Source organism: Guillardia theta (assembly GCF_000315625.1).
Source record: "Guillardia theta CCMP2712 unplaced genomic scaffold GUITHscaffold_56, whole genome shotgun sequence".
NCBI lineage: Eukaryota > Cryptophyceae > Pyrenomonadales > Geminigeraceae > Guillardia > Guillardia theta.
Window position 1 is genome coordinate 488,307 of NW_005434618.1, and position 11,936 is coordinate 500,242.

General features: G+C 54.6%; 4 protein-coding genes across 4 annotated transcripts in view; 1 reads left to right on the forward strand and 3 right to left on the reverse strand.

Moving 5' to 3' along the window:
• The window catches only part of GUITHDRAFT_164280 (hypothetical protein), a 1,568-nt gene extending 856 nt beyond the window's left edge, over positions 1-712 (reverse strand). The window contains exons 1-3 of the mRNA XM_005828899.1: positions 657-712; positions 187-603; positions 1-76 (exon numbers count right to left, since the gene is read on the reverse strand). Of these exons, the coding sequence (XP_005828956.1) occupies positions 1-76; positions 187-558 (448 nt within the window). The 5' untranslated portion in view covers positions 559-603; positions 657-712. The remainder of the gene's footprint in view (positions 77-186; positions 604-656) is intronic.
• A 3,743-nt stretch (positions 713-4,455) lies between these two features.
• On the reverse strand, positions 4,456-5,367 carry GUITHDRAFT_74405 (hypothetical protein; the record flags this gene model as incomplete). The annotated part of the gene is made up of 1 exon (XM_005828900.1): positions 4,456-5,367. One exon carries the CDS (start codon positions 5,365-5,367, stop codon positions 4,456-4,458), a length of 912 nt encoding a protein of 303 aa, XP_005828957.1.
• Positions 5,368-6,187: 820 nt separating this feature from the next.
• GUITHDRAFT_95885 (proteasome subunit alpha type 2) lies at positions 6,188-7,083 on the forward strand. The gene is made up of 3 exons (XM_005828901.1): positions 6,188-6,329; positions 6,388-6,784; positions 6,834-7,083. Exons 1-3 carry the CDS (start codon positions 6,212-6,214, stop codon positions 7,024-7,026), a joined length of 708 nt encoding a protein of 235 aa, XP_005828958.1. The 5' UTR covers positions 6,188-6,211; the 3' UTR covers positions 7,027-7,083.
• Positions 7,084-7,225: 142 nt separating this feature from the next.
• Positions 7,226-11,936, reverse strand: part of GUITHDRAFT_141702 (hypothetical protein) — a gene marked incomplete at both ends in the record, with an annotated part of 10,232 nt that continues 5,521 nt past the window's right edge. Inside the window, 8 exons of the mRNA XM_005828902.1 lie at positions 7,226-7,844; positions 7,983-8,033; positions 8,099-8,151; positions 8,198-8,309; positions 8,425-10,349; positions 10,684-11,379; positions 11,507-11,582; positions 11,627-11,847. Coding sequence (XP_005828959.1) covers positions 7,226-7,844; positions 7,983-8,033; positions 8,099-8,151; positions 8,198-8,309; positions 8,425-10,349; positions 10,684-11,379; positions 11,507-11,582; positions 11,627-11,847 — 3,753 coding nt within the window. The remainder of the gene's footprint in view (positions 7,845-7,982; positions 8,034-8,098; positions 8,152-8,197; positions 8,310-8,424; positions 10,350-10,683; positions 11,380-11,506; positions 11,583-11,626; positions 11,848-11,936) is intronic.

Sequence of the window (11,936 nt, forward strand, 5' to 3'; positions counted from 1 at the left end):
ATGCGATGGTCAATCCGACGAAGAGAGAGTAGGTGATCTTGTAGGGGAGGTTGAGCGACCACAGCAGATCCAGCGTCTGATGCAAAGGCAAGCACGTCAGTCGCGGCCATCCAGAAGCAGCGAGGTGAAGCGAGGAGCAGGAGCAAGGAGCAGGAGGAGCAAGGAAGAAGGAAGGAGAGTACATACCAGGATAGGACAGGTGAAGATGTAGTCCAGGTACTTGAAGTAGTTGACAGACAGAGAAAGGCCCATGTCATTGTTGAAGTGAGCGCAGATACGGCCCCAGTAGGTGATGGCAGCGATGAGGTTGACGTAGATGGAGAGGCACTTCTCTTCCCGGTAGCCGACGAAGAACTCTTGGTCGCCATCGGGGCCCTTGAACGACATGAGCTTGTACATGAGGGCGAGAGAGGCACCAAGAAGACAAAGAAATCCCAGCCAATCAACTCCGATCACGGTCGGGTCGTGAAGATTGAAGTTTGGAAGGCGAGGATTGTTCCATCCTCCCATGCCATATTGCCAGTTGGGATCGGAGAGTGAAGGGGCAGACGTCGTCATTCCCTACTTGAACGTTGTTGAGAGCAATATCGACGTGGTGAGAAGCTGCAGAAAGCAGCAAAGTAAGTGAAGCAGATGCCATGCTAGAGACGATTGACCTGAATTCCTGCTTCGAGAAGCACAAAGGATATCCGAAGTCACGTCCGGTACTGCTGTTACTCAAGTTTAGCGACAGCAGCATTCCTGCTCCAAGGCACAGGGTGCGATGTATGCATCGTTGGAACACACAGACGATGGGACATTTCAACATGCAAGAACAGGTGGTGGAGATGAAATGAGCAGCCAGATATCAGTGCGATCGAGAAGACCACAGCAGCATGAGAGGTGTGTCCAGCTATGAATTTATGTATGTACAATGGACGATCCTGGGTCAGTCGAATGGGAATTCATACAAACAATGCCTGCAGGAGGGAGAATGAGAGAGGATGAGGAGCAAAAGGACTAGAGCAGCAGGACGGGAGGAGCAAGAGGACTAGAGCAGCAGGACGGGAGGAGCAAGAGGACTAGAGCAGCAGGACGGGAGGAGCAAGAGGACTAGAGCAGCAGGACGGGAGGAGCAAGAGGACTAGAGCAGCAGGACGGGAGCGATTCTTTCAGTGCAGGCAGCATTAACGAGGACGCAGCGAGCGGGAGCGGTGAGTCGCAGTGTGTAGAAACAAGAGGGGTAGGGGGTAGTTCGATATCCATAGGGGGTCCTATGAGAAAGGGGTATAGAGAAGGCCTGGGAGGGGTAGGGGGTGGATTTGTTTTTGGTCCCTTGGTACGGGGTAGGGTGATCTAGCTGATCTTCCATCGGGCTGCCGTCATGTCGGGGATCATGGACATAGAAGGGGTGGGGTAGGGCAAGTAGGTGCAGATGGTATCAGGGGGGGTAGGGGTTGTTTTTTGTTGGGTCATCATCTTACGTGGGGTCGTGATGGTGTTTCGTAGGGCCGGCGGCTCGACAACAAGGGTAGGGTGGTTAGATGGGATTAGAAGGGGTAGGGGTTCATGGATGACTCCAGCAAGGGTGGGGGTACATGCATAACCCTAGGGATGTTGAACAGACCAGGACATGACACGAAGATAGGGGTAGGGGGGTTGAGTTACTAGATGCTCGAAGGGGGTAGGGTGTAGAGAACCGATGAGGCGTGTAGAGGAGGGGTGGGTCAATCAATAAAATGCATTGTACAGCCGAGGAACAAACCCCTCAAGGGGGTGGGTTAGGAGTTGACCGAGGGAGGGGTGTCTTCCTCTACTATCATGGGCCACCTGCACCACCTCTTTTAGGCTTGGCAGTTGCGAAAGATTCCCCTACCCTACCCACTGGGCCCCATACCAACTAGATGGGGGTACCCCACCCCACCCCCGTTCATCAGGCTGAGCCAGGGGACGCAGCGGCCTGTCGCGCTTGTTCCCAGGAGGCTTTTGAAGTTTACTCGCCATAAAACCATTAAGGCCCTACCCCTACCCCACCCCTCTCTCTACCCTTTCCTACCCCTCCATAGTTTCAGTTGTCTCAGTGTCCCCTTTGCCCCCATTACTCGATACGGCCCAACCACCCACCCCTCTTCCTTCTGCAGGCCCTACCAGCACTTAGTACTTAACTTTGAGTAAAACTTTGCGGCCTCCCAACATTATTACTCATCACCCGGCCGGCCACTCGCCGAGTCGGAGCTTCAAGTCAGGCGGGGCCCCGGCCTCTACTCCAGCCATTGTCCTCGTACTACGGTACTGATTTTTAACTTAACATTGACTGAGTGAAGCATTTTACGTTGACAGTGATCCTTCACTGGAAGTTATCAAGACAGATGCGGGCTTCCGAAGTTCTCTCCGAAGTTCAAGTTCGGCGAGAAGCGAAAAGAAAGAGAGCCTTGAAGGTACTCATCAGTTAACTAGTAAACTTTTCAGTGGAGGCCCGGCCCCGTGGCGGCATCCGAGTGACTCCAAAGTTGTCCTCGTACTGATTTTTAACTTAACTTTGAGTAAAGACTGATGGAACGTATGCCAGCCGTGCCAGTCAGATAGCGCCGAGTTAACAAAAACTCTCCTGTAAACCAAGACGACTTACGTGGCAGGCGGCCAATGTAGCGTATGGGACGAAGAGGGGGTCTTTCCTAGCCGTCTTGCTAAGGTCCTCTCATGTCTGGATGCTTGGGTCTCACATCCTAGCATACAGTCTATCTCTCATGTGCTCCTCAATTCTGGTTTTGTGTGCATTAAACTCGGTCTTGAGCAAAAACTGTCTTGTTACCAACGAAGGTCGATGTGATGTCTGCGTGACTTTGGACTAGTACAAGTCTAACAAACTTGTATTCAGTCGGTTATGGGCCGCAAGTTGCTTAGGCCTCTCATCCCAGCCTCAATTTGTTTGATTGATCTTCGAATAGGAAAAACAAGCCTTTCCCCAGCCAGATTGGTCGGTCGAATATCTGCTTAACCGTGTGGAAACGCACTTGAAGCTGATTCGATTCTTATTTTCTTGATCTTTGAGTAGGATCACATGGAACTACCAGGAGATCTGGCGGAAGTTTCATGTCATGGAGCTAGGCTGTGGCATGCATAACTGGAGCTACTTCTGGATCGGCGAACAAGGTACAACTGCAAATTATCTTCAGATGCCTTGAAACGGATGTTCCAATCTCGCGGCAGCAATCTCTGGTCACAAGTTCTTTACGGTTCAAAAATTTATCTTTTGGTCTTCAAATGCTGGCGAGCAAACTTCTCTCGTCTTCTCTTTTATTTTCTCTCTTCTCAGACACTCTTATCTTTACTCTATCTCTCTTCATTGCATCCGCTCGCTATGCATCTCCTTTATCTCTTTACTGCACATCTAATAGCCCTGCATGAAAATCTTCTTCAGAATGGACAATCCTTGAATGGTTATTGCCCACTCAGCATGACTGTGAACTTGAAGTTGTATCATCGTATCTTGACTTGGATCTGCTGACATTCTTGTTTGTGTGACTTTCTGCCGTCCGATGTAACGTACTATTTCAGAAACTCGGGGGGAGGATGGAACGTATGCCAGCCGTGCCAGTCAGATAGCGCCGAGTTAACAAAAACTCTCCTGTAAACCAAGACGACTTACGTGGCAGGCGGCCAATGTAGCGTATGGGACGAAGAGGGGGTCTTTCCTAGCCGTCTTGCTAAGGTCCTCTCATGTCTGGATGCTTGGGTCTCACATCCTAGCATACAGTCTATCTCTCATGTGCTCCTCAATTCTGGTTTTGTGTGCATTAAACTCGGTCTTGAGCAAAAACTGTCTTGTTACCAACGAAGGTCGATGTGATGTCTGCGTGACTTTGGACTAGTACAAGTCTAACAAACTTGTATTCCGTCAAAGACTCCAAGGAGGTGCAGCCTGAGGAGCAGGAAGTACCGTACCGGGCCGGCGGCGCGGCTCATCAAGTTAAAGAGACCGGCCGCGCGTCCGACTGGCACGGCCCAGTATTCTTGCAGTGCCCCGCGGCCCAGAACGGAGCTTCAGTTTGCCAAGCGGGTATCACTGACGGTCACCCGTGAGTTTTGGGGGCCGCTGTGTTTAAGGGTCTGTCATGTCTCCTGTCGCCGTATGGCCTGTGCGACAGTAGTGTCAGAACGGTCAAGCCTCCCAGGCTCTACCGTACTCTCCTGATTGTCCTCGTTATGATTTAACTGGCTTTGACTAAAGTAGCTTGTGCCTCACCGATCCGATCGGAGGCCGCAGAATGCCGCAGGAACGGTCAACTTCTATAGTCAGACTGATCGGATAGCACGGGCGAGACATCGCTAGTATCTTTAATCAATGTGGTGCGAACTGATTTCCATCAAGCGTCCAAACCCGAACCGTGTGACTGATTTCAAGTTTCTTGCTCAATCAGTAAAGTTGCGTCATCAAGACTCTATGCCGGGGCAAGTTTGGCTTCAGGATCGCCTTTAGGGTCCATCCTGCAGCTGCGTCGCGGCTTCTGCGTCCTTGGCTTCAGTCCATGCTTTCCAGAGCAACGACTTCTCAAGCAGGCGGACTTCCATCTCCTTCACTTGATAGTAACTCGGTAGCAATCTGATGTTCTCGATGCAGTCACGGAGGTTGTGCGCTTTGCTCGTGACTCCTGCACTGAGGGCGAGGTCGACATGAAGAAAGTGGACATGCAGGTGCCAGAAAGTTGGAAGGTAGTGTATGTGAACGATAAGTTTGTCTGGGGTAACGCCATACTTCTCCAGTATGGCACCGCAGCCTTGGTGGTATATGTTCTGAAGCAAGTCGAGGTTCTCGTCGTTCAGTGAACGTAGACACACCAAGTCTTTCCGGTTCACAATGGCGAGGCAGTATAAGTTAGAAACGTTGGTCTGGTCCCATTTCAAATCTGGGAGTAGCACAAACCCGTCTCGAGGATCATTGTTATGGTAGATAATTCTCTCCTGCTCCGCAGATCCATCCAAAATGTTGTGAACCCATTGTATCCGACGGCCTCTCTCGTTCTCCTCTACGAATGGAAGGACGACATTCTTGTAGATGTCCACGGTCTCCCACAAGACATGTATCTCATCCTTTCGATACTTGTTGATTTGTTGATCAGTGGCAGGGAAGATAGTGTCACACTTGATTGCATTGAGAGCAGGAGGTACTTGTAGGTTGTAGACGCAGTACTCAGCGTTCTGGAAGTCAAGCTTGTACTCGGCTCCGGCATTGGGTGCTAGCATTCTTTTCACGTCTTCGACATCGAAGGGTTTTTTCTCTAGGAGAACGACAGCCTTGCCCTCCTTACCCGGGATCCTAGCTTGCACAGCTATCCACTTCCTCCAAGGACTTACATCCAGCACTTCCTCCACCTCCAGCCCCTGCATGCCTGCTCCCACGCCTACGACTGCTTCCCGGCAACCAGATTGAAACCCACCCTACCCCTCCAAATAAAATTTCCTTCAACACCCCTGTATTTCCCTTTCAAATCACCCCACCATCTACGGTATTTCTCAGCCCCAGACCTCTCCACCCCCTTTATCTGTACCTTCAACACACGCCAGGTCCGCCTCGATGTTTTCCCTCATAGTTCTTGTAACGATATGTAACGCATTTTGAAACGATGGTAACGGGCAATTCGACACCTGTCCTGGGCTTGCAATGCAATCGAGGATACAAATGGGCGAGGAAGGGAGGGTAGGCGCGAAGACCATGCTCGTACACGACAGAATCAGGGCATCAAGCATGCACATATGATTGAGGGAGCAAGGGGAGAGGATAGAGAAGGGGAGGGAGGGAGTGGGGAGGGGGAGAGGAGTTGCGTAAAGACGAGGTAATTGTATGTAGAGGCAAGAGTCAGCTACCAGCAGGCAAGTTGGAAACAGTGAAGGAACGAGAGAAGTAGTCCCTTCAGAGGAGCGTTATATGAAAGAAGTCGAAAGGAGGTGCGGAGAAGGTCAGGCAACCATTCAAATGAGGGAAGAATCCTTGGTTATGAGATTCAGAGCTTCTGTTTCATTAGTTCTCCGAGTGTGTGATGTATATGAAAGGGAGAATGTTACGTACAGGTTCAGTAGATAGTGTTGATAAGAGGTGCTGTTTTTTTATGCACTTCATGTGAAACCTTTCACTTTCAAACTGTTTCGGACGGTTTCGTGGTCCAAACTGGAAGATAGAATTTGACTTATCTTGGTTTCTTGTGTTGTCAGGCGTTGATCGAAACTCTTTGGGATGGGAGACTCTGACTACAGTTTCTCTCTCACTACCTTCTCTCCATCTGGCAAGTTGGTACAGATTGAGTATGCCTTGAATGCGGTGGCGGCGGGTAGCACCTCGCTCGGGATTAAAGGTGAGACCAACGTTGCTTCATGTTCTTTCCTGCGATAATCGTTTGACTTTGGTTCCAGCAACAAATGGGGTTGTTGTAGCGACAGAGAAGAAGGTTAGTTCTCCTCTAGTGGATGAATCAATGGTGAAGAAGATTGCGGAGATCGACAATCACATTGGAATGGTTTATTCGGGAATGGGACCTGACTCTAGAGTGCTTGTGGCCAAGGCACGGAAAATTGCGCAGAAATACATGTTGACATATGGTGAACCGATCCCCACCAACCAGCTGGTGAGAGAGATCGCGTCGGTGATGCAGGAATTCACGCAGTCGGGAGGAGTTCGACCCTTCGGAGTCTCCCTACTCATCATCGGGTCGGACGACAAGGGCCCGATGCTGTATCAGGTCGACCCTTCTGGCTCTTACTGGCCATGGAAGGCTTGCGCCATCGGCAAGAACATGGTCAACGCAAAGACGTGAGTGAAGAAGAGGTTGTTCTGTGATGAGTGACCGTTTGTACATCAGTTTCTTGGAGAAGAGGTATAACGATGATATCGAACTGGAAGACGCGATACATACAGCTATCCTAACGCTCAAAGAAGGCTTCGAAGGCCAGATCTCTGAGAACAACATCGAAATCGGAATTGTAAATGACCAGAAGAAGTTTCGCGTCCTTACGGCAGCTGAGATCCTCGATTACCTCGGGGAAGTAGAGTGAGAGGTGGCGTTGCTTGATGGGAGGACGAATTGGATGATAAAATTCAGTCAAACACAGGCTCTGCATTCTCCTTCTCCTCCTGCCGCTTCTCCTCTTGCTTGTCGTGATCCTCAAACTCTTCCTGGCCAGTTCCCAGCACGGATTGCAAGTTGGAATCGAGCTGGCCAAGTGACTGCATCAACGTACTGAAGGAGCTTTCTCAGTCTCTCGTTCTGGTTCCTTCTCTTGTCTCAGCTCCCTCGTCCTCTGTGCTGCAAGCAGCTCGATCTTCTTCCTTCTCGTCGTGTTCTGTCGCTGCCTTCAGTTTCACACTCGATGCCACGTCGTCGTTCTCTTCCTCTTCCTCTTCCTCGTCCTCGTCCTCGTCCTCGTCCTCTGACTCCCCTCTGTCTTCTTCGTCCCCCTTGTCGCCTCGTGTCCTTCTGTCGTAGATGTACTTGCACCACTTGTGGAAGGCTCTGCCCTCAGGCGACGAGAAGCGGCTGGTCTTGGGCCCGAGGCTGCTCGTGGGGACGTCGCAGGTCTCCTTGCGGAGGCTCTTCCACACGGAGAAGCAGAGCGCGACTTGGTCAGCCCACAAGTTGCAGAGGAGCGACTGCCCCTGCTCCCTCATCCTCCTCTGCTCCTGCGCCGCCTCCTTCCACCTGCTGAAGGAGGCGATGGAGCGCCGGAGGGTGAGGAGGCGGTTGATCTTGAGCTGAGCGGAGCGGCGGGAGAATCTGGTGCTGATGCTGACTGTGAGCATGGAGTCGAGAGCGAGCATGGCCGGGATGGAGTGGCCGACCCGCTGGATCTTGCAGAGGGCGTTGACGGCAGCTCTGTGAGGAGAGTCAAGAGAGGAGGAAGGGAAGCGAGAGGATGCGGGAGACTGGGGTGAGAGGAGGGAACTACAGCTCGAGAGAAGCCAAGGAAGGGAGGGAGCCGGGGAGGGAGGGAGGGGAGGGGAGAGATCTTACTTCAGGTAGGCGAGTTTTGGAATCTTGAGAGAGGCAGCGCTTCTTAGCCTCCTGGCTCCTTGTCATCCTCCATTCACACCCTCCCAGCCCTCTCGCCCTTCTCCTCCTCGCATTACCGGAGCGCGAAGACAGCCTTGGCTAGAGTGAAGGAGGCGGAGAAGGCGTCAACCTGGGCTGGTGGTGAGCAGCGGGAGGAGAGGGGGAGGCAGAGTCACGTCGCCGAGCAGCATGCCGTTCTGACGCATGGAGGAGATCTGACTAGGACATGGGGCGAAGGAGGATTCCTGCAGCGAGTCGACGGAGATCTTGGCGAACACCTTGAAGGGCCTGAGGAGGAGGAAGAGGGTGAGGCTGAGACAGGAGAAGCCAAGAGGGAGGGGGGGGGGATGGATGAGAATGTGGACAGGAGGAGGGAGGAGGGAGGGAGGAGGGAGAAGCTTACCTTGCTCGATCGTTCCCTTCCTCCTGCTCCGCGAGGGTCTCGAGGATGTCGCGGATGTCGGAGAGGAGGGAGATCCGCTCGGAGTCAGGGAGGCAGGTGCCGGTGAAGGACAGCTTCAGTCCTACTGCGAACTTCTCGTGCTGACTCCTCTTGCACCTCCTCTCCCACGCGTCCAGCACATCCAAGGACGTCGTCTTCCTCAGCGTGCTGAACTTCTTGCTTTCGATGGTCTCCTTGTTGGACACCCACACGCACGTCTCCTGCTCGTATCGCTGCGCGATGTTGATGTAGCGAGCAAAGAGCAGCTTCTTCTCCTGCACCAGCCCCATGAAGGTCGCCCGCCTCCTCATCCTCATCTCCTCCTCCGAGTAGATGTCTCCGTCCTGCAACGTGAGCTGCTTCTCGTCATCAAGGCTCCTCAGACTCTCTTGGCTCCTCTCCCTCTCTGACTCGCTCAAGGCTCCCGCCATCTCCTCCTCCTCCTCCGAAGACGAGGACGAGGACGAGGACGAGGACGAGTCGTCCATTGCAGGAGCAGCGTCTGCCTTGGCATCGGGAATGACGATCTGAGAGCCCGAGGAGGGGGGGGGAGCAGCTCCTTCTCCCTCCGCTAGCTCCCAGGTGATCTCCGGGAACCTCTCGAAGAGGAGGAGGAGGAGATTCTTCGCCCTCGTGTAGAACTGCGGCCCCGCTCCCTCCTCCGCCACCTGACGCTGCGACTTCCCCGAGCCCTTCCTGCTCAACTTTCTGCTCCTCAGTTTCGGTCTGCCTCCTCCTCCTCCTCCTCCTCTTGTTCCTGTTCCTTCTCCTCCTCCCCTTGTTCCTGCTCCCGCTCCCGCATTTGCTCCTGCTCCTCTTTTCTTCACTTTCGTTTCTCCTGCTCTCTCTGCTACTCTCTCTCGCTCTGAGCTGACGTGCTTAAATCTGCTCCCGAGGGTCTTCTGGAAGACTTCTTCCAGGGAGTCTCGAGCTGGCGGCTCGTGCTCGTAGATGGAGCTAAGGAAAGAGCTGTAGGCGGAGACGACGGCAGGAGTGATGGAGGACCGAAAGCTCTTGTGTTGGAAGAGCGCGTCGACCTCTTCAACCATCCTCATCTCCTCCATGGCAGCGTGACAGTCTTGATGCTCCGCTAGCGCAGCTCCCAGCTCCATGCTTTCCTTCAACGTCCTCCCCGCTCCTCCCTTGAGCCGCCTGCTCTTCTCCTCCACGCAGCTCTGCATGATGAGGAGGAGGGTCTGCAGGAGACCTCGCGCGAGCATCTTGTGCCGCAGCTGCTTGAAGTCGGCGCAGCAGGAGAGCGCGAAGAGCGAGTCTGTCGGGTGATGCCTGAGCCTCTCGAGGAAGAAGCGGAGGAGAGGACGTGCGAGCTGCGAGTGCGGAGAGAGGAGGAGCGAGCGAGTCTCCTTGCAGCGTAGGGAGGAAGTGAAGACAGCAGCAGCGCCGCGCGAGACTTCGGGAGAGGAGGAGAGGAGGAGGCAACTGAGTCGCTTGAAGACGCCGAGCTCGAGCAGAGGCTGATGGAACTGCTTGAGTCTGGAGAGAGGAAGGAGGACCCCTGCCACCACCTGCCGCTCCACCTCCTGATGCTCCTCGAGCTCGCAGGCACAAAGGATGTCAGCGATGGTGCGGAGGTTCTCGAGAAGGAGGAAGAGGGAGGAGCGGGACCAGGACCGGATCGCCTCCTCCCTCTCCCTCCCTGTCAGGACGCGATCATGGAGGATGGGAACGTGGTTGGCGTAGGCGTCCTGGTAGCGTTTGAGGTGCTCGGCGAAGTCGGGATGGATCTGACTGAAGATGGCGAGGTCGCAGCGCGAGAGCTCCAGGAGCTGGCAGGGGCTCATGGCGATGGCGGTGGAGGGACGCGGGTCGCTGAGGAAGAGGTGGGAGACGCCGAAGCTGTCCTGAGGGCCGAGAATGGCGATCTCCTGCGATGAGGTGAGGGATCAGTGGAGGAGGAGCGGAGGAGGAGCAGAGGAGGACGAGCAAGATGTAGTGGAGGAGGAGCAAGAGGAGCAAGAGGACGTCGAGGAGGAAGAGGAGGAGGAGGAGGAGGAGGAGGAGGAGGAGGAGGAGCAAGAGGAGGAGGAGGAGCAAGAGGAGGAGGAGGAGGTGATGGTGGTGGGGCAGGAGGAGGAGGAGGAGGATGGATTTTCTTGCTAACCTTCATCTCGCTGCTGTCCTTCTTAGACACGAGGACTCTGACGTGGCCGGACAGGATGATAAAGCAGGAGGTCGCTCGCTCCCCTGACGCACGATCACCGCCTCCTCCTCCACCTCATGGAACGCGGCGAGTTTGAGCAGCTGCAAGCAGCCCTCCTGACTCATCCACTTGAAGGGTCTGCTCTCCCCGGCCTTCCCCAGCACCTCCATGCCCTGCTGCTGCTGCTGCTGCGGGATGAGAAGGCTGCCGAGCCTGAGGGAGTGGAGGAGGACGGACGAGAGGCAGAGGAGGCTCCTGCGCGTGACCTCCTCCTTGTACGGGGAGGAGGGAGGGAGAAGGCAGGAGAGCAGGACGTCTGGGAAGTGGAAGGTGAGGAGGAGGTCGAGGGACATGCTGTGAATTGTCTTGATCCTCTCACTGCTGTTCGCCCCGGTGATGATGCAGAACCCCTCCAGCAGCATGCTCAGCGTCTGACTCTCCGCCCGCTGCTCCTCCCTCCTCCTCTTCGTCACGCTGAGATCGTCCCCTTGAAGCTTGCTGGCCAGCTGCTGCATCAGACGGAGGACTTCGACGATCCCGTTGGAGGAGGAAGAGGAGGAGGAGAGGGAGGAGGAGGAAGAGAGCTTCATGTTGTGTCCCCGAAGGCTGGACCACATGACCTGCCGCTTGTCTGCAGCAGTCGAGAGGTCGCGGAAGAGACGAGCAGCTCTTAGAGAGCACTCAAGGTCTCCCCCTCCGATGAACTTTGACAGGCCTGTGAGGATGCTATCTGAAAACCTCTCGTTGCTCTCCACCTGCCCTCTCAGTGTCAGACCTCCTCCTCCTCCTCCTCCTCCTCCTCCTCCTCCCCCTCGCTCTCTGTCGACTTGCCTGCGAGTGGAGGAGGGCGGCTGAGAGCAGCTGGAGGGCTTCGAGCCTCACGGAGGAGGAGGAGGAGGAGGAGCATCTGACTGTCAGTCGGAGACCCTCCGAGTTGATGAACTCCTTGCTCGCATCGCTGCTTGCTCGCACCAGCTCCTCCAACGCCCTCAGACAGTCAACCTGCGCCCCGTCAGCCCCTCCTCGTCCTCGTCCTCGTCCTCGTCCTCGTCCTCGTCCTCGTCCTCCTGCCTTCGCTCTTCTTTCTCTTTCTCCTCTTGCATCTCCACCTCCTGCTTGTCCTCCTCGTCCCCCTCCCTCTCTCTTGCCTGTATCGATGGCTTTGTGTGCGGGTTGGCAAAAAGTTCGACGAGCGGCTGAATGCCACAAGACCCCATGAGGATCTGCAGGAGGTTCAGGACAAGGAGGGAGAAAGCAGGGATGACGAGGAGGAGGAGGAGGAGGAGGAGGAGGAAGAGGAGGAAGAGGAGGA

Bases quoted from the DNA above. Each gene is read 5' to 3' on its own strand.
- GUITHDRAFT_95885 (XM_005828901.1), top strand. From the start codon at position 6,212: ATGGGAGACTCTGACTACAGTTTCTCTCTCACTACCTTCTCTCCATCT. The intron at 6,330-6,387 runs GTGAGACCAACG...CTTTGGTTCCAG, and splicing joins CACCTCGCTCGGGATTAAAG to CAACAAATGGGGTTGTTGTA. The intron at 6,785-6,833 runs GTGAGTGAAGAA...TTTGTACATCAG, and splicing joins AACATGGTCAACGCAAAGAC to TTTCTTGGAGAAGAGGTATA.